The sequence below is a fragment of the Cydia splendana genome, chromosome 4, assembly GCF_910591565.1.
Source record: "Cydia splendana chromosome 4, ilCydSple1.2, whole genome shotgun sequence".
NCBI classification, from domain to species: domain Eukaryota; kingdom Metazoa; phylum Arthropoda; class Insecta; order Lepidoptera; family Tortricidae; genus Cydia; species Cydia splendana.
The window spans coordinates 3,164,150-3,185,441 of record NC_085963.1 but is presented as its reverse complement, the minus strand read 5'-3'; the positions used below and the strand labels follow the sequence as shown (position 1 = coordinate 3,185,441).

Below are 21,292 nucleotides of genomic sequence, written 5' to 3'. Positions count from 1 at the left end.
TAATTGTATTATAGGACTATAGTTACCTGAGATTACGGTACTTAAAAAGAAAACTAAAGAATTCTGGCGCCATACATACCTAATACATTTTTTATACCGACGACAGTTAAATACTATCTATGCGTTAATTCTCAGATCTTGTCCTCATTTTGCTTTTTGCTGTTCTTATACCTACCTACTCTTCTTTTTCATAACTAGGTAATAGTTTAGATACCTTGGGCTGCCATGACTGGTGAATGAAATAAAGCATAGTTTTTGTTTTTCCCGTTTTACGAATAAAACTCTTGTTCCTTTCAGTAACATTCTTTGTCACACTCCACCCCCATTAGGACAATTCATTAAACTACTTCCAAAAAGACGTAACCGCTGGGCTATTTCTATTAATGAAAGATCTTTATACTTGAGCAACAAGTCCAACGTATCTGTGGGAATCCAAAATAAGTTAGATCTCCCCATTACACATAAGTGTTGCGTATCTATAGGCCAAGTAGCACAAGACATTAGACAAAATGTATCATGGCCGGTCCATTTGTGATTCAGATCCGCCGCCGGTCCTATTATAGTTACCTTTATCTGAGTATATTATAAAAACAGCGACGACACAAAATACGCGAGCATAAAGCTGACGCAAGTTTGGGTCTTTTTGAGAATTTATTCAGTTAGCAGTACCTACCTTAGTCTGACTAAAATACCTACATACTTTAAGAAATAATTTTGTAACGTTAGGTCCAGAAAGTGAGACGAATGAAATCGTACATGCAGGTAAAAATAAATCACATTCACTCATTCGTTCTTTTGCAATTACTACACTCTATGTACGTACGAGTAGATTCGTAGAAAGTTCTATACTTACAGAGAGATTAATCTATGTATTCTGTAGCTGAGTGACAACCTATATATTCTCCCTACATTATAATTTCTCAGAACACTACCCCAGAGGAATATACGTTAAAATGTATCAAAGAGAGCATTCACTTTATATCCGTACCATTAGTGTGAGTACCTTTTGTATTCGCGGTATATCTGCTTATTTTAATGTAACACAATAACAATATGCATTTTGTGTTATTCTGATTTTAGTTTTGAATTTTGATAAAGGGAGGCTGAATAGAGCTCTATATTCGCGTTTTTCCTGGAAATCTATACTGTAATGGTAATGAAGTAAATATAGGGTTAACTGGGAATACATAAGTCTATATATCTTTTTACTATAAAACCCTATTTATTTATAAGTATCCTTTAACCATTCCAACAGTTAACCATTTCTCAAGCCATTATATATTATTATGCCGCATTTGCCCGTACATCAGTGTTCTATCACATCACACAGACCGTAAAGGATGCAACAATGGTAAGCGCAAAATTATGGTGAGAGAAGTAGTGAAATGTGAGGATGTGCCTACGTAGAAAACTAGCTACGTTGAATTACCATACAAATTGATCCATTATTATTGCTTTTAAGTTGAATACCCCAGGCACTCTTCACCTAAATTATAGTCTGTATCTTTAAGTATTTAAAAAAAAGTAAACAAAATCTACCCTCAAATGGCTCCTTAAGCCAGTTGAGGGTAGATGAAAACAGTCAGGTCGTTCAGTGACAGATCCAGGCGGTTTTGTATTTGGTTGGTTAATCAATAATTTGTACCCGAACATGTACAAATTATTTGTTTACTCTTATTTAGGTACCTAAAGATACAGAGTATACACGTTTTGAATTTGGAATAAAAATTGGTTTGTGTTCCAGGTGCACACATCAACCCGGCGGTATCGGCGGCGCTCTGCGTGCGCAGGCGCGTGTCGCCGTTGCGCGCGATCCTGTATGTGGCTGCGCAGTGCGGAGGAGCTATAGCCGGAGCTGCTGCGAGTTTAGGGTGAGTTTTAGACCCTAAGTTATATCGAGGAGATCCCAGAGGAAGACAAATGACAGCCTACATTGACGCATGTTAATACATAGTTATAGGTTACCTACAGCCTTTTACAACGATGACAGCACACACCCCATGAGACAATAGGGTTGGGTATCGAAAGAACGAATGGATTGTCTGCCAATGAGTTTTTAAATACTCCCTCCAATATTCGATATTTTTCTAAAGGAACTAATCGATGTTTATCTTCATATCAGTTCATTATACTCGAAACCTTCGATTATTTGAATCTGAATCTGCCATTCCTACCCGCAACAACTTGAAGCGTTCTTGACAATCATGGCGTCCAAAAGGTTAAAAACCCAGTTAAAGCATGCATTTAACGATATCTTATCCTGCTATAACCATCAAATTAACATTTCAGCGCAATAAACACGTGTATAAATAATAAAAGTCATATAATCCGTGTTACTGAGCATTAGCACAGCAATCTCAGTGCTCTAGCTTAGATTGCAACACAATACTAACTTCAATTGCCGGCTTACCCGTTTCCGCTACAAAATTACTGTTCATTTCATCGCATCACAGGAAACCTAGAATAACTGTGACCCCATATCTTTAATAACTATATGTAGCGTCAGATCATGCTATACTGGTTTTTCTTTAGCTGTGGAAATAATAGCTCTGGCAAGTGCAGCTGTTTTCTTGAGTTTACTGCTTTCAAGCGCTTATGCTCATTTAAGAGCTCATTAAATGAGGTGTTTATAGTGTACTATAAATTCGTCTTTTGTTTAAAGGTAGCATTTAAACAAAAGACGAATTTATTGACACTGAATTTCTGAGTTAGATGCTTATGTACACTGTACCCCTCGCAAATGTATTTGGTTGGTTAAGTTTCCAACTCTCCCATCACAAAGCCTAGGAAATGCATTGTGCTCGGAGATTCAAGGTATTTCGCCTTGTACACTTTTACTTGTCGATGACGATGGTTAATACAAAATTGGAGTCTAGTTGGTTAATGGACCAATCAAATTTCATATCAATCATACAACATTTTAATGAAAGACTTTGGCGACACGTCTTTAGAAACATAGGAAATAAAAGCGTGTAAAATAAAAGGTGTTTAGTCAAATTATCTTGATTTCTATAAGTGGATAACTTCGACATTTCGACATTAGAATTTCCTGCTTTTAATATTGGCGTTAACGCCACAATTAGATAAATTTCTGGTTTCTGGTGTAAATTGTGTGAAACCCCTGTTATAAAGCGCTTATTTCGTCATAGAATTTAATTTAGATCAATTTTAGCGTATTCAGCTCGTGCTCAGCGCTATATTCGCCAACAACTGCATAATGCAACCAGCGATGCTGGTAATTATAGTCTACGATGCGCCAGCTGCCGGCTGCTAATTTCATTTTTAGGCTACATTTTATGCCTTTTTGATTTTAAGTATAAATTGGTTTATGTATGGCATTTTTTTGGCAAACTACAGAATTTAGTGACAAAATTTACTGTAATAGAAATATATTAAGTACTTAGGTTCTTACAAAAACAACCCTGATGTAGGGTATTATACTCGTAAATTTATTTTCATTTCTCATGCTCTGAAAGAGGGTCATTGTTGTTTTAAAACGTGTGCAGAAAATGATACGTTTCTGCACTAGAGCATTTTTTTACGATAAGAAATTGAAATTTGCGTATAAATGGATTTGTTATACAATTTCCATTCTTATATTTGACTCCGCATTTCATAAATAACGATACTTTTGCCTAAATTGTTAATTGAAAGTACCCTAAAAAAATACTATAAAAATTTATACTTAAGGTCACTGTGGGTAAGTCCGTCTACAAGGCAAGTCCGTCAACACGTTATAACTTTTGAATTTGAAGGCGTATGCGACTTTGGAGTCCAGTCGATTAACCAGTTTTTCGCGCTAGTTCCGTCTCTGTAAAACAGATGGCGCTGTGACAACCAACTTCAGAGCAATCCGCCTCAATAAGTCATTTCGTGTTTTGAACTCGAAGTCATAGTGCGACAGCCGTTCGAAAAAAAATTGTTAAAAATATTTTTTGAAAAGATTGTGCATCAGAAAGTAACTACGTAGGTAGCATAAGAACCAGCTGTCTTTATTATATTTTTAAAATATCAAAAATTAGCTTAGTTTTGTAATTATACGTTTCACAATTTATCATATTAAAATTTGACTAAGTTGGAAAGTCCGTCTATTATGTTCAAGGCAAGTCCGTCATATGCCGGAATTTCATTAAATCAGAGATTACCAACTGTTTTTGCGATTTTAATATTATAACGATTTGATAAGGTATCAAAAAATCCTCCAGACTTTGCGCATGATGTTACTTTATTAAATTTTGATCTCAGTATGTTAAAAGAAACGATTAAAATTCATTTTTAAATTACTATTGATCTTTTATTTCGGAAATAAAAAAAATTATTATGTATAATTATTTGCAAAAAAGGTTTACCACCCCATTTTGGTAGTATATATGGACTTGCCTTTGTTTTAGAAAAATGGTGTATATTTCGAATCTGAACCGTATATTAACAAGTTTAAAATACACTTTTCATTGTCTTGATCCGTTCTTTTTAGGCATTTGACTACGAACATATACGCACCCATATATTGGCTGATATCATAACTAGACGGACTTCCCTTAAACTGCACGGGAAGTCCGTCTACTCGCCGAATTTTAAAAAATGCCATTGTTTTTGCTTAATTTGTGCTTGAATTGAAATGATCTGTCACTAAGGCTAAACTATTAATTATTAAATTCTTCATCGTATGCGATTACAAGCAGTAACATAGGCGAATAATTAACGGAACTAGATCACTCCAAAGTAAAAAAAAAATAAAGTATGCCGGACTTCGCCACATTGACCTTAGTCATGTTTAAAAAAAAACCACATGCATTTTACTATTCGAAATGAAAAGTAGAGTGTTTAACTCGGGTGAAAGGCATCAGTTCGTCCCTTGGTTAACAATCTGTTATTGTGATCGACTCGACATATCGTTGGGTATCTAGTTTGCCCCACTGAATGATCAAAAGTACAATAGTTTTTTTTAACTGTTCTGTATTCAAACACAGTTGCTCTTTGACACCGGACAAGTAAACATTTATTTTTCCATTGTTTTATTAGGTACTCTGTGTAACTCGTACTCGACTCATCCAAGCGAAAACTTCCTTAGAAAACATTAAACATTTATGAAACCACATACGCTGTTACAACTGTTTCAGTGAAGTTGAAAATCTTTCTGAAACTTTTACATCCGTATATACATATAAAAAAACTAGCTGTTGTTGCTCCCGATTTTGCATGGATTTTTAATTTATGAAATTATTAGGAGGGGACAATAGATTTGGCGCGGCGAAACTTGCGACGGAAAATATGGCCGTCGTAAGGATTTTTACATTTTATTTCAATTACTCTGAAAATACACTTTTGTATAATATTTAGCTTTTTAGATCCTGTGGCTATATCACTAGCTATATTATACTAAAATTATACTGCTATGGTATGCAGGGTAACTATACCTTAATACAACTGAAAATAAATGAAAATTAGACGATTTCGTGATTTTTTCATCAAGCCAACTTTAAGTTTTGCTGGGATTCTACCCTTGCAAATATTCTAGTTTCCATGTGAATTTTTCATTGCATTTCCCTTGATTAAAATGGCTAAAAGTTCCATATAAAAACTACTAGTTTCCGTCTTAAGGGCCGATACAGACGGACTGTAACCCGACTGCAATTTGTATGGGAACTGCACGCCGACTGCACGTCAACTGCAACGTCGGCGTTCCTATACAAGTTGCAGTCTGTCTGTACCGGCCATTGACATAGATATCTAGGCTTTACGTGCAATAATAATGAGGCATGACAGGGGCCAGTACAGCGGTGTGACACCGCTACAACAGGATTGGTTGATGAGTTCGCATCACGCGCGCTATTGGTCGCAACTAGTTGCGTTAAGAATGCACGATTGGCTGGAATTCGTGAGAAACACCGCTGAACTATAGCCATATTCGAACTTTAAGATACGTCAAATAATAGATATGGAAACGATATAGATTGGATATGTCAGTGTCAAACAAGTGTCAAAAGTGACGTTTATGTTTTTTAGAAACCTCACTTTTGACATTTGTTTTACAATTTTTTTTATAATATTCGCGCGCGATAATGGATACTGAAGTGTTTATCACGGAAATATGTGACGTTATCTATGAAAAGGGACCTTATTGTCGATGGTGCTTACGCCATTATTAACGATGCTCATATATAAATACAATGCCACGCGACGCTGTGCGGCGTAAGCGCCATCGACAATAAGGTCCCTTTTCATAGATAATGCCCCATATTGTTGATTAGTCAGAACTCTTTTTGATCGGAGTTTAGGTGTATGTAAATGTATATAATCAAATGTTTCTACATTTATTCTAGTGTACTCGTAAAATTTTGCGGGATGCTTTCTATTTTGCTTTTTATTTTTTTTTGCTTTTTTTATTCTTCGTACAACACTCTAAACTCGCCTAACGTATAACGGCGTCTATTAAGTTCGTGCACACCTTCTCTTATATTTAAAATATCTCTCATGAAATATGAGCTGCTGTCGAGGCACTGAAGAGCCACTTCTGACAAAGACATTTTTAACCACTTGAGTACGTCCCATTCGCTCGACGCCGCCGCCGCTGCTGCGAAGTCGTGGCATGCTCGCCGCGCCGCTCTACCTTGCCGCGCCGCCCGCCGCACCGCTGGTCGCTGGTCGCTAAGACCAATGTCGTGGCCAGGCCGTTATTAGGCCAGTCCATAGATATATACATACATACGTTAATGGTACCGGCCCTTAGTGATGCTGCTCGTCATGAATCATTCTGAAACCATTCCCACGTTGAAATTCAATCCAAGAGATATTATGTGCTAACTATGCCATGGTTCACTGAAACGTAATAGGGCCTTAATGTATTCAAGATGGCGGACTTATAACCCGGGATGCATTTGCATCTACGTGATTCAGTTCAAAATGAGCTTCAGATTATGTGTTATAATTTATAATTGATTTAGTAAGAGGCTTAATTTGATCCCTTTATATTAATTTAGGGCGCAAAGAATAAGTAAAATTCAAGCTATAAATTAGAATATATGCGGGCCAGACACTCAATAAGATAAATAGTAGATTGTTAACCAAGGGTTGAAAGGCACCCATTTCTGTCGAGGTAGTTTGGCGCTCGAACGCAGTGAGAGCGCCAATAGTCCGAGACGGAAATGGTGCCTTTCACCCGAGTTAAACACTCTACTTTTCATATCGAATGCGAGGAAACCAAACAAGACAAGACAATTTTGCAGAATCAGTAATTCAACTACTTACCTAATAGACTTACGGCCATGATTTTTTCCTTAGGACTTACTTGCAATCGGACACTTTACATGTGTGAAGATAAATAACCCCTAGCGAAAAACATTTAGATTGCAATATTTACGAAAAAACACAGCCCATATAACCATTCCAGTCGCAGAATCACAAAGTGGTAACTAAATGTCAGATGTGTCGTAACAGAGTCCACACAATGTGTCTAGAATTGTTTCGAAACAAAGTGTCGTCGCCGTGTCTACACTTTTCCGTAACAAGGTGTCGACACATTTGTGTGCACTTTGCGTGCGGTTTGCGACTAAATCTGACAGCAAATTTGTGACAGCAAATGTCAATATAAAATACCTCTTGAAAACCAAGGTTTGTCAAACTACTATTAGTGTCTCGTGTGCTCGTAATTCTAGTAAGTCATCATGGGCAATGCAAATGATAATAATCGACCGAAACCATATAAACACCCAACACCCGTCAACCTTTTACAGAAATGTTTTTAAAGAAATTCAATAAGCTACTTAGGTCAGGCAACGAATGCTCCAAAAGTTGTAGAGGGAAATGCTCGGAACACAATTTTTGACTCCGTAACTCGGTTTGACAAGTTAGGAGGTGAACATATCAAAAGTCCCCGGCCGTAGCCCTTGAGCGGGGGGGAGAGAGGGGGCTTTGAAGGTCCCATTTTCCCGTTTTTCGATTATATCTCGGAAACTATGCATCTCAGCGACATGGCCACTTATACAAAATGAAAGTTAATTTAATTTGTTACAAGTTTATTCAATCAATTTTTTCGACATGTTGAATAGTTTTTGAGATATCCGCTCTTAAAAGTTTATTTAGGGCTCTCAATTTTATCTTGATATATCTATATCAGTGAAGGTGCTAGGCCGTGTTTGGTATCGTTTTCGTATAAATCTGGGGTGCTGAATCCATTTAAGATATCACATTGACACCATTCCACAAAATAAAAATAAATCTTTTTAGGGTTCCGTACCTCAAAAGGAAAAAACGGAACCCTTATAGGATCACTCGTGCGTCTGTATGTATGTCCGTCTGAATACACAAAATAGTTCTTTACCTATAGATGCTACTTTCCAAGTAGCTACATACGTGCGATGTCACCTTGACGAGTACTCGAGTGGATCCGATATTCATGGACGAAACCTGCGAAACGCCCGAAAACTCGTGGGCGTGAAGCGTAGATTGGCAAAATCCGCAAAACTCACCCATGTAATGGGACCAGCCGTTTACAACCGTCTGCCACCACACGTCACAGATGCGCCGTCACTGACCAGCTTTAAATTTAGGCTTAAACGATGGCTTGTAGAGCACACTTTCTACAGTTTTGCAGACTTTATGAATTAAGTTATTACCTATGTTACCGTAGGTACCTATATCTTTATTTGACATTTTATTTATTGTTTTAATTTTAATTTTATTTTAATTTAAATTTATTTTGTACTATACCTACTTTGATGTAACATTGTAAAATGACATGTAATATGAATTATTATTAATAAACGAATATGAATATGAATATGAATATAGGATGACAGGAAAACCTATTAGAAATGTGCAGTCAAGCGCGAGTCGGACTTAATGTACGGAACCCTTAATACGCGAGTCCGACTCGGACTTGGCCGGTTTTTTTGAAACTCTTCTTGACGCTTAACCGCTGAACCGATTTCGTTGAAATTTGGTATAGAAATAGTTTGCGTCCCGGAACAGGACATAGGATAGATCTTATAACCAAAATCATCTTTTGAAGGTGTGAAAAGTGGCGTGGAAATTTGTACGGGAAATCAATAACCGCTGAACCGATTTATATGAAATTTGGGATGGTCTACATCTTTGATTTAGTTAAAAATGATGAAAAAACATGACTTCAAACCTAAACTTAAACAGTATTAACTTCAAGAAGTCAATTCTGAATTCCCCCTACACCTCATTTCACACCTTTAAAGGATGATTTTTGAGATAACTTATTATATCCTGTTCGGGACTCAAAATATATGTGTACCAAATTTAAATTAAAACTGTTCAGCAGTTTAAGCGTGAAGAGGAGTTTAAAAGAAAGTATTTTAATAAGTTTATATGTTTTTACTTCGGAATGGTGTCAATGTGATACCTTAACTAAATTTGGTACTGCGAATTTATACGAAAACGATACCAAACACGGCCTCGTAGCTTTACTGTTGTAGAAGTCAAAATAAAATTGAGAGCCCTAAATTCTTATTACTTGGCCAAACTTGTGTAGAAGGAAAAGGTAAAATAAAAGTCTTCGGCAGGAATATAAGACACAAATATTTTACCTTGATTATACTATTCTAGTGAGATCTTCATAGATAAACAAAAACATTTACTTAAAAAATTACAAGGTCGAAATGTCACGGAACTTGTGAGAGTAATATGTGAAAAATAAAAACTTTTATGACAAAAAAAATCTGGACACAATTTAAGAACCACCCAATTGCGTCGAGGAATCATCTGTATTTTTGCTTGTTTCATTACCTCCTCGCTTCTTTTTTGTCCTTTGTATTCTGTAGCAATTTGTTAGATCTGAAAATAAAGATAACTTGCGTCGTCACGGATGTCGATTTATAGGTTTTAGGGAGTGCAGAATTCGAAAACGATGATCATTTTATAATCCAAGATGGCGGCTACGTATTTTGTCATAAAAGTGGAATCCAAAATAGTCATCATTTTCGAAATCTGCGCCCCCTAAAACCTATAAAACGATATCCATGACGACTTTTATGACATAGTGCATTGCCACCATTATGAAATTGAAAATGTTATCATTTTCGAAATCTGCGCCCCCTAAAACCTATAAAACGACATCCACGACGACTTTTATGACATAGTGCATGGCCGCCATCTTGGAATCCAAAGTAGTCATCATTTTCGAAATCTGCGCCCCCTAAAACCTATAAAACGATATCCATGACGACTTTTATGACATAGTGCATTGCCGCCATTTTTAAATTGAAAATGTTATCATTTTCGAAATCTGCGCCCCCCAAAACCTATAAAACGACACCCATGACTACTTTTATGACATAGTGCATGGCCGCCATTTTGGATTCCAAAATGGTCATCATTTTCGAAAGCGGGGCCCCGTAAAACCTATAAAACGACATACACGACGACTTTTATGACATAGTGCATGGCCGCCATCTTGGAATCCAAAATGGTCATCATTTTCGAAATCTGCGCCCCCTAAAACCTATAAAACGACACCCATGACGACTTTTATGGCATAGTGCATGGCCGCCATTTTGGATTCCAAAATGGTCATCATTTTCAAAATTGGGGCCCCCTAAAACGTATAAAACGACATCCATGACGACTTTTATGACACAGTGCATGGCCGCCATTTCGGATTCCAAAATGGTCATTATTTTCAATGGTCATTATGACATAGTGCATGGCCGCCATCTTGGAATCCAAAATGGTCATCATTTTCGAAATCTGCGCCCCCTAAAACCTATAAAACGACACCCATGACGACTTTTATGGCATAGTGCATGGCCGCCATTTTGGATTCCAAAATGGTCATCATTTTCAAAATTGGGGCCCCCTAAAACGTATAAAACGACATCCATGACGACTTTTATGACACAGTGCATGGCCGCCATTTCGGATTCCAAAATGGTCATTATTTTCGAAATAGGCACTCCCTAAAACCTATATATCGACACCCATCTCGACTTTTACGACAAAGTGTTTTGCTACCATCTGCATGCAAGACATTTCTATTATTTTTACGTACAAAAATGGCCCCCTGTCAACTTTCAATCGAGATTTAATCGATAATTTATTCGATTAATATTCAGATTAATTCAATTTCAATCTATGTTAGGTCGACTAAACTAATCGCGATTAAAATTTGAGAATTAACTTTTTTTATTCCATTAATTAGTCGAATAAACAGTTAATCGATTAATGCCCATCTCTGACCACGGCATTTTTACACTTTGAGAATATCTGAAAACAAATCAACACAAGGAGCCATTTTGCAAATCCAGTAACATACCAGTAACTTTGTTATTACTTTTGACAGCGCGTGTCATGTGTCAACACAGAGTCGACACAAAGTCGAAACATTGCAACTACTTTGTGACTGCAATATTTCTCAGCCTTGAACCATATTTATACATCATAATTAACAAGTTTCGTAGTATGTAAAGCGTTATTTCTGTTATTTAAGTATAGTATACGCATCGAAGTACTAAAAATGCTTCAAATAATATAGTTATGAACACAGGCACTGAGAAGTAAACAATTTCATTTCCGGCTAAACTAAAACAATGTGGTGGCGCGTTGATTATATTACACTTAGTTTATCCAATCACTCGAGCGGTTTAATTCCCCATAATAATTTAAGTCCTATTGTAATATAAATGCAAACAATATATAATTACGTCTTGTAATCCGTTTTAGAGATGGCGTATTAATGTCACTTATTTTTATTTAAGTATTTTTCCATCTGACAGTTTCCATTTGACAGGAACAAAATGAACGAATGAACGAATGATTTTGGCATAAAGTAGTCGCAAACCCGAAACAATGTGTGCACACGGCGACCACACTTTATGTCACTTTGTGTCATGTGTCGACCCTTCCCCATTTCTGGTAACTGTGTCGACACGGCGACGACTCTGCGACTGGAATTGTGACCGAAACAGACGGTGTCGACACAAGATGTGTCAACACCGCGTCGTAACGGCGACTGGAAATGGTTGTATGGGAGATTTTAACAAACTGCAGTATTTTAAAATGATTTGTTCATTATTAATGTTTATATGTAGTATGAAAATCAGCGGGATTGCCTCTTACTTTTTAATTTTTTACGTTTTCGTTCTAAAAGCCGTAACACACTACCGCACTAAAAATATTTTAAGAATTTAAATATGTTTTAAATAACAATTGATGAGCCATATAAACCATTTTTATCTTGTATTTTAATTTTATTTTCATAAATAAAGTGCTAAATAACTTTAAAACCCTATTTAATAACGTACAAACGTTTAACTGTGGCTGTATAAGAGGCCTTTGCTCATTTACGCAAGTGTAAGGTTTAAAAAAATATTTTTGGTGTATTCCTTTTGGTTCCCTCCTTATGTAATCGAGGAAATACAATTCAACATAAGAAACAAGAATAATTTTATTTTAATAATTTACTTACATCATTTTCGATGAAAATATTTCAATACGGGATTAGTGAAATTGAACAATTATCAATTGTTCCAAGCGGGGAAATAAAGACACTATTTTTCCATTTTGTTTCCACTCAGTTGCTCGTGGGACGGGGACGCAGAGGAGTACACCACTTTTCTGCGCTAGAGCAGAAACGTATCACTTTCTGCACACTTTTTAGAACAACAACGACCCACTTTCAGAGCATGAGATATGAAAAGGATATTTATTACGTAGGATAGGTATCGTCATTGGTTCCATTCCAATTTTCTTATTAGGTATTTCATTTTAATGTTGTCAATAGTAATGTCATTATTTGTAAGTAGTTGGTCCACAATCCACAATAGTTTTTCTTTTCAACTCCTTTAAACCTATGTTTACAAATAAATAAATTTCGATTTTTGATTATTTTTCCAGTTTCTAGTCTACGAGAAAAAAATGCATAGGCAGGTAGGTACTAATAACATTTATAGGCCATAAATTATACAGGCTACATCATGGTAATGCAATTGGATTCTGGAGTAGGTACAACATCATAATATGTAACCTCAACAAAATCTTATTATTTTTTTCTACGCCATTTTATAGAAATACTATGATATGATCAAGTTAAAGTGATCCATGTATTTTATTATGTGTCCAGATTTTGGCTAAATATAAAAAATAATGGAATGAAGAAGATGAAATTCCATTTTGAGTTATACATTTTTCAATTTTCACCTTTAATTATAAAATACCAGTATATTTTATAACAACACGGAGCCCGCAGCAAAAATCATCGTGTCAGAAAAGCGAGGAAATTCTCAGTGAACTGGGCCGAGCTACAGCAGTTAAAAGTTGTTAAGCCGAAGTTATGAATTGAAAAAAAAAATATCTCGGATTCCATACTGCGGACGTGTATGGTAACAAGTAACAATCATGCTCAACAGGCGTTAAAGTTATATGGCGATTGTACTCGTATTGATACAGATATTTTACTGTGATAAATAAAATAAACACCTCTACTTCTTATAATTATTGGTATTCACCACCCTTGTTCATACATATTATTACGCTCATTTATTAGTTTACGGTTTTTTTTTTACATTTGTAAACTCTGGACATGAAAGCATATGCCTTATTGTTAGGTCAGGGGTCTATTTCGATTGTGCCCAGTGCCCCTTATATTACTTAAAATTCTCATGTAGATAGGTACGTTTTAAAATATTTCGCAAATAGGTAGGTACTATTTTGTATTTCCTTCGGGTTAGGAACCTTAGGATTAGACGTTAGCCCTCAATGCTGAATAAAATTGCTGTGTAGGTCGCTTCAGATAGGGTAGAGATTGTGGCAGCTAGCTGTGGGTACAATTGACACGGATGCATGTTACAGAGGCACATTTGGAACTGCGAATTTACCCAATCGGAGCCGAACCGAATTAATACCGGACCGGGTTAAGCGTCAGAATGCAACGTTTGAGCAAAAAGGGTAGGTTAATTCTCGCCTGGTAACCATCCTAAAGAGCATTTTCACATTGTCCGATTCGATGTCAGATAACCCTTGGAGGAAGATAAGTAATGGAAAGTGCCTTATGGCATCCAGTCCATTGCATTAATGTTTTCTTTTGACCGATAATACATAATTAATTAAATTATTTAAAAGAAAAATGAAAAGGCACTTTTCTACATTTTACTCCGCTAAGGTCGTATCCGACATCCGATATCGGATCGAACCTTTTAAAAACGCTCTTGGCCGTTCATTAACAATAGCAAGTATTTACATAGGTAATATCTATAAATAATATGATCATTATAATAGGGTATTATACTGTATTTAAAATAAATTATTTTACACCATGCATGAAATAAAGCACCAGATAATTATTAGAAAAACACAGATAGGACTTATTTTTAAACACAAGTTCTATTTAATAAATCGCATAGAAATATAAAAAGTAGGTGAGTTGACCGTGACGTCACGATGTAATGTTTCATATAAATTCCATATTATCAAATCGTTTTGACAGCTCTAAAAAAGTAACTGATTTGACTAGTAGGAAAATACCCTATTCTCTTATCTGTAAGTATTATTTATCTACTACTACTGACTGGTACTATTGATACTTTATATCTACTTACTATTACTACATGTGCTTAATCTACAAATTGTAGTTTCCTACAATTGATTCATGTCAAAAATACCATGTATGTTTTGGACAAACCCTGAAAGCCATGTTTATTCTTTTAAGCGTAAAATAGCGGAACTGTGTGCTCGAATGGGGGAATATCTCTGTTTCAACATACCATTTGTTTGTGTATTTCAATTTGATATCGATCTGAGCGCATAAATGTTTTAGCAATCGAGACGAAACCACTAGAGAGCTCACAAGTTGACTTTGTAGAGGTTTCAGTTGAAATATTGAGACTATCAGTTTGATATTTTTTTCACATATTTATAATGATATGTATATTTACGTGAATGTCGATCGACTTGTATTGTCATTAAAATAGGAATGTTGAAGATGCAATACCGTGGGACTTAGTCAATGTGTAAGAATGTCCTATAAAATATTTATTAATTTATTTATGTTAAGAACAACCTCACAATAAGCTACTATTGATCCCATGCGGGGTGATTAGTCCGAACTAAATGGCTTGTCGATAGCCGTTGTCGTCACGATTCTATTAACCAGTATCCTGACTTTACGAATTCTCTAATTGACCCTTCCACTCAAAAGTCAGCTAGAGACCCAACACAAAACCCCTACTAGAAGCAAAGTGCTTGTATCTAATATTTTAACTTGTAATCATGGTTCCATTGCTAAACGCAGTCATATTTTTTGAGTACGAAACTGTTTGGCACTGTAAGTAGTACTTTGTCATATTAAGTTTTAATATTGGGGCCTCCTATCTCTGGCACTTTGCATACCTCTAGTCTGTGTAGTCTAAAATATCCAAGAGGTAGGTACCTCTTATTGTAAGTACTGATAATAAGGTAGAGTTTGTGCGGAAAGAGAAGTGTAGGTACCAAATGTACCAATACATTCGGTTCCCTTACATTCTCTTTCCGCACAGACTTTACTCGTATTATTCTCGGCTGGTTCTATTATGGTGTATCGACCCTAAGCAAAAAATATTTACATTTAAGTTTCGTGTTATTTGCCATCCATTCGTAACAACAAACAAATAATATTAAAAGCATCGTGCAACGGGATTTTGCCATGACAATAGCTAATGTCAGACCATTTAGTGTATCGAGTTAAGATACTGCTTCTATTGGTTTACCCTTGAATTGCCGACTGACATTTCATCGAATGTTATTTCGAAGACAACGTTTCCAGTATTTTCATTTCATCGACAAGTTATTGCGTCGAAGAATCGATACTAGTAAATTTAAATCGGGGACTTTTAATTGGTACTTGAGTTATTTTGTATATAGTTTATATCGTGGTATTTCTTTACGGGTTTTCTTATTTCATTTTGGATTGTATTTAATAAAATTTATTACGCGTAAAATTATTTCAATTTGTAACATTTCGTTATCGAAACTAAACGCAGTCACGTCAGTCGGCTCACTCTGCGCGATTATAGCTATGTGCTCTAATTTTGAAGATATAATTTTACAAGGCTGCCATTTTCATTTTGGGCAAATTATAAATAGGTTGGTAACAATAATTTTACTTACTAAGCCGTTCATTTCTGTGTTTGATCGCAGTTCTAACCTAACCTAAACCTACTTTGAAAGCCCATTGTTTCTGTGTGGGGTCGCAGTTCTAACCTAACCTAAACCTACTTTGAAAGCCGTTCGTTTCTGTGTGAGGTCGCAATTCTAACCTAACCTAAACCTACTTTGAAAGCCGTTCGTTTTTTGTGTGGGGTCGCAGTTCTAACCTAACCTAAACCTACTTTGAAAGCCGTTCGTTTCTGTGTGATGTCGCAATTCTAACCTAACCTAAACCTACTTTAAAAGCCGTTCGTTTCTGTGTGGGGTCGCAGTTCTAACCTAACCTAAACCTACTTTGAAAGCCGTTCGTTTCTGTGTGGGGTCGCAGTTCTAACCTAAACCGACTTTGATAGCCGTTCGTTTCTGTGTGGGGTCGCAGTTCTAACCTAACCTAAATCTAAAATTCTTACATCAGAAAAATGTATAAATGTGTAGTACGACATATAAAAAATGTATTAAAGTATTACGTCGAACAAATGAATTGCAATGTTTAGTAGTTGTGCCAATTAAAATAATTTGAAACGAATTAGCGATCAAGTAATATTCGTTGAATAGTATTTCTACGCAGTAAGAAACATTGAAATAAATAGTATATGAAACAAAATAACGCCAAACAATATTACTAGTACTAACGTTTCGATGAATCGTTGTCGATGAAATAATATTCGATGAAAAGTTTGTCGGCAAAACAAGGGTACACCGCTTCTATTTCTGTACTGTGTCGTGGCGTGATGGAGGCGTATAATTAATAAGACTGCGGGCAACATATGTGTTGTCTCAATTTCGCAACAAGGGTGTATCTTGGGTAACATATTGCCTGTGTAGATTTCTTACTCTTTCTTACCTGATTTAATGAGATAAAACATTAGAGTTGGAACAAACTAACTCTGCTGCATGCATGACGAAGTGTGCCTAATTGCCTATGTCAACATTAATGTCCTATTTCTGGGACATTATGACGTTTATAATGACATGTCCGCACTTTGTAATTGTAATAGTAATATATTCTGTTAAAATAATAGCCGCAACATATCGGTACTCTGTATTTCGATCCCCACGTTATAGGCTAAGCCTAAACTGCAAAACGTAATTCAAGACCAAAAAAAGTAAGACAATGTTGCCACTGCAATAATTTGTTTGTAAAATAGTAAATTCCTTTTGATAAATAATCACGCTAAGATAGTTTATTTATTAGTAATTTTACGATTTAAAAAAGTACTTTTATTTACTTATTTTTACATATAAATGCAAGACGCGCTAGTAAGAAGTGGCAACATTGTCTTGCTTTTTTTGATCTTGAATTACGTTTTGCAGTATAGTGTGGGAATCACTGTACTGCCTCTCTTGGAATATTAATTTCTCGAAATAAATATATTTTTTGAATTTTTTGTTGGGTTCAAGGCGGTGATTCTAGGTATGAAGGTAGCACTTAACTTTATTCTGGGTTCTTCAAAAAAGGAGTGGAGGTAGGTACAAGTTCCTTAAGGGTCGGCTATACGCGCATGCAACACCCCTGGCGTTACAGGAATCCATAGGCTACGGCGACCGCTTGCCATCAGGCGGGCCGAATGCTTGTTTGCATTGACGTAGTGATAACAGGAAAATATCGATGAGTTTGATGTCGATAAAGCACCCAAAGTGTTATCGACAATATTGCGCTATAAATTGGGGCGCCGTGGTCGTTTGTCAAGTGATTGTCATGTTTATTGCCGTAGCGACATTAAATTTGTGATTGTCAATACTGATGATTCAACGGTTTTGGTGCAATCAACGAGTTTTATTAGTAATATTATCTGGGAGACCTCAGTCTCATTCAATAGTAACTCGTGATTCTAAGTCTAAATAACCCAAAAGTTGATGGTTTTTCGAATAAAAAGTAAATGCTACCATTTTTTCTGAAAACCCCCATAAACGCAATATTTTCATAGAAATTTGACATTAATAATGACATGGCCACACATTGTCATTGCTAATGCCATGCAGAGTTAGTTTGGTCCGACTATAATTTAATGGTAGTATCCATTCAATAAAAAAGCCAAATTTATTGCTACACTTTCTTCGCGTCAGTCACACGATATTCAGTACCTGCCCATTGTAGTTGACCTTTTGTCGAATGCCAGAATACGGCTGTTTTTACTACTCCTTCGTATTCAAGAACGCCGTAAGAACTATAAAAAACCGGCCAAGTACGAGTCGGACTCGCGCACGAAGGGTTCCGTCCCATTACTCAAAAAACTGCAAAAAAATCACGTTTGTTGTATGGGAGCCCGGAGGAACTTAAATATTTATTATATTCTGTTTTTAGTATTTGTTGTTATAGCGGCAACAGAAATACATCATCTGTGAAAATTTCAAGTGCCTAGCTATCACGGTTCATGAGACACAGCCTGGTGACAGACAGACAGACGGACGGACAGCGGAGTCTTAGTAATAGGGTCCCGTTTTTACCCTTTGGGTACGGAACCCTAAAAAGTACCAAGATTTTATGCTCTTTCGTTTTTATAAATAGCAACCGTGTAGCAACAAAGCATACCGGTCACATAATGGACTGACTATACCTTCCTCACCTCACGCATTTTACATGAAAGGTCTATTGAAAATAAAATTATACCTGAGAATTGGTTACACTCTGTCCATTTTGTAAAGTATTTTTGGCAATTATTTGTCCAAACTATATTCAAAGTTTACGAGGTATTTATTAAAATTAGGTAGGTAGTGGTAATCTTTTTAAATGTTTTTATTTCACCCAACAATTCAACGATTATTTCACATTACAATTACATTTCCTTATGCACATATTTCGTATTTGAAATTAGAAACGTCACTAAAAGGAATATTCGAATATGGAAGCATATAAAGTTTCAACCTAAAATAGTAAAAGAAAAAAAGCGAGCTTCTACGGCTGTCTATGGTGTGTTGAAAATTAAAAAGTAAAAGTATATTTTTTCAAAGGCCTGTGGTGCACTGAACTTTGGCAGATGGCGAGCGACATGCACGTGCATACAGCACGTGTAGACATATTAAAAAAAGAAAAGTGTTGATTATCTTGGTCAAAGTGGACTTTAAGTCTTAGCAATAAGGTAAGCGAGGATGTGGCGTTAAAAGTATTCATTAGGACGTTCAGTTGAATGCAACGTTGAGAGGAAGCGGTAATCTACTTATCTTAAAATGGCGGTATTTTTTAAGGTTTCGGTTCTTTAATGGAGTTAATGATTATTAGCTATTATAGTGATTAATAATTATTACCTACTAGTGTAGGTTTAGGTTGATAAAAATCAGTGCAATCTACGAAGTTCGTCTCACTCATTCTATTTTTCTACTAAGTAATTTCCTAGGTTCGTACTCAAAACACCTTCAAATATTAGTTAAAAAATAAGTTATAGATGGTCAAGCAAATCTTGTCAGTAGAAAATGGCGCGAAATTCAAATTTTCTGTGAGTCGATATCCCTTCGCGCCTACATTTTTCAAATTGGCCGCTTTTTTCTACTGAAAAGATCTGCTTGACCAAGTATAGTTTAATCTTGACCAAATTTTGACCAGCAGCACATAGAGTCTGTGCGGAAAGAGAAGAGTCGTGGAATGTATGGGGCCCAATAAATTCTACGACTCTTCTCTTTCCGTACATACTCTACCTACTTATTTGAGTAGTGTGTGTAAATTTGTGTCTATAGGTTTTATTTTATTTAAGAGATCATTACACTCACTTCCGGAGGTGGCGCCAGTCCACCACAGGTAAAACAGTAATATATTTTTATTTTATTTTATGGCCTGGTTACGAAAACTTTGACCCAAACAGCAATGTGGTAATAAACTAGGGTGGCCTAGTGGTTATTAAATTATCCATCTCCCCGTGCAGGTGTGTGGCAATTAACTATATTACAAAAACAATAAAACCCTTATCTCGGTATAAAAACAATTCTCGTGTCATTTCTGCCTATTATTTATGTCTAGTTATCTCTAATCTTTTCAGCGTAATGTTTTAGCCGAGCGATCTAAATTTAACGAACTAATTAATTTTAAAAATGGCGCTGACAGCTGTCAGGGTACAAAACGTAAAAGGATAAAAAATCGATTTGGATTTTAACTTTAACTTGCCTACAACTATTGATTAGGTACCTATCGAAGAGTAAGGACTCTTTTACTTTATTATAGTGCTATTATTTATTGTTTACTTGTCGTTTTAATCTCTGAAGACAAATTCCCTCCAACTCGGGGTTTGTTTCAATCTCGTGGCTCCATTCAAATCACTCGATAAGATACGACGGTGATGGATCGTGTTTGCTGAACTCTAGTAACTTCTAAAAGACTTTTACGCCTTTAAATATAAGTTGACATAAGACCTTTTTAAAGGGTAACTGTGCATATTCCTATTCGTTACCGAACGCTCCGCTTTAGGAGAACCAAACCAAATAGACAACAACAATATAAGTCTGCAACGGTTTTGATAGCATAAGCAGTGCAAGTGTTATTTATACTAGTCATAATTTCATAGAAGTTTGACGTTTAAAGTAACACTTACACTGCGTGTTCTATCAAAATCGTTGCAGACTTGTCTTGGTCTAACTTTACAAGTGTAACCTCGAGTAATATAAAAACTATTTGACGCTTATATTAGTTAGGATAAATAAAAACGGTGTCCTTAGTTGGCTATAAGAATTACCTACTGTATACCTACGGAGCGAGTGATATACTGTTCGAAACTGCGAGTGCGAAACTGTTCACAAGCGCGTTGGAAGATATGTTTAAGACGCTGGACTGGAAAGGTAAGGGCATTAACATAAACGGCGACTACATCTCACACCTACGATTCGCAGATGACATAGTCTTAATGGCGGAGTCGCTAGAGGAGCTGAACCGGATGCTGGACGGCCTAGCTGCAGCCTCGCGACGCATCGGTCTTGGCATGAATTTGGATAAAACCAAAGTCATGATCAATGGCCACATTGATCCAATACCGATGGTCGTAAATGGTCACCTTCTTGAAATCGTTTCCGAATACACTTACCTCGGGCAGATTCTGCAGTTAGGTAAAAACAATTTCGAGAAGGAGGCCAAGAGGAGGATCCAGCTGGGCTGGGCAGCGTTTGGGAAACTGCGCCGAGTCTTCTCGTCATCCATACCGCAATGTTTGAAAACAAAAGTTTTCAA

The 21,292-nt window shown here is 36.2% G+C and overlaps 1 protein-coding gene across 2 annotated transcripts in view; it reads left to right on the top strand.

Annotated features, from left to right (window-relative positions):
• Positions 1-21,292, top strand: part of LOC134789697 (neurogenic protein big brain) — a 157,664-nt gene that overhangs the window by 6,999 nt on the left and 129,373 nt on the right. For both annotated transcript variants that reach the window (XM_063760313.1, XM_063760312.1), the window contains exon 2: positions 1,745-1,871. In XM_063760313.1, the coding sequence (XP_063616383.1) occupies positions 1,745-1,871 (127 nt within the window). The remainder of the gene's footprint in view (positions 1-1,744; positions 1,872-21,292) is intronic.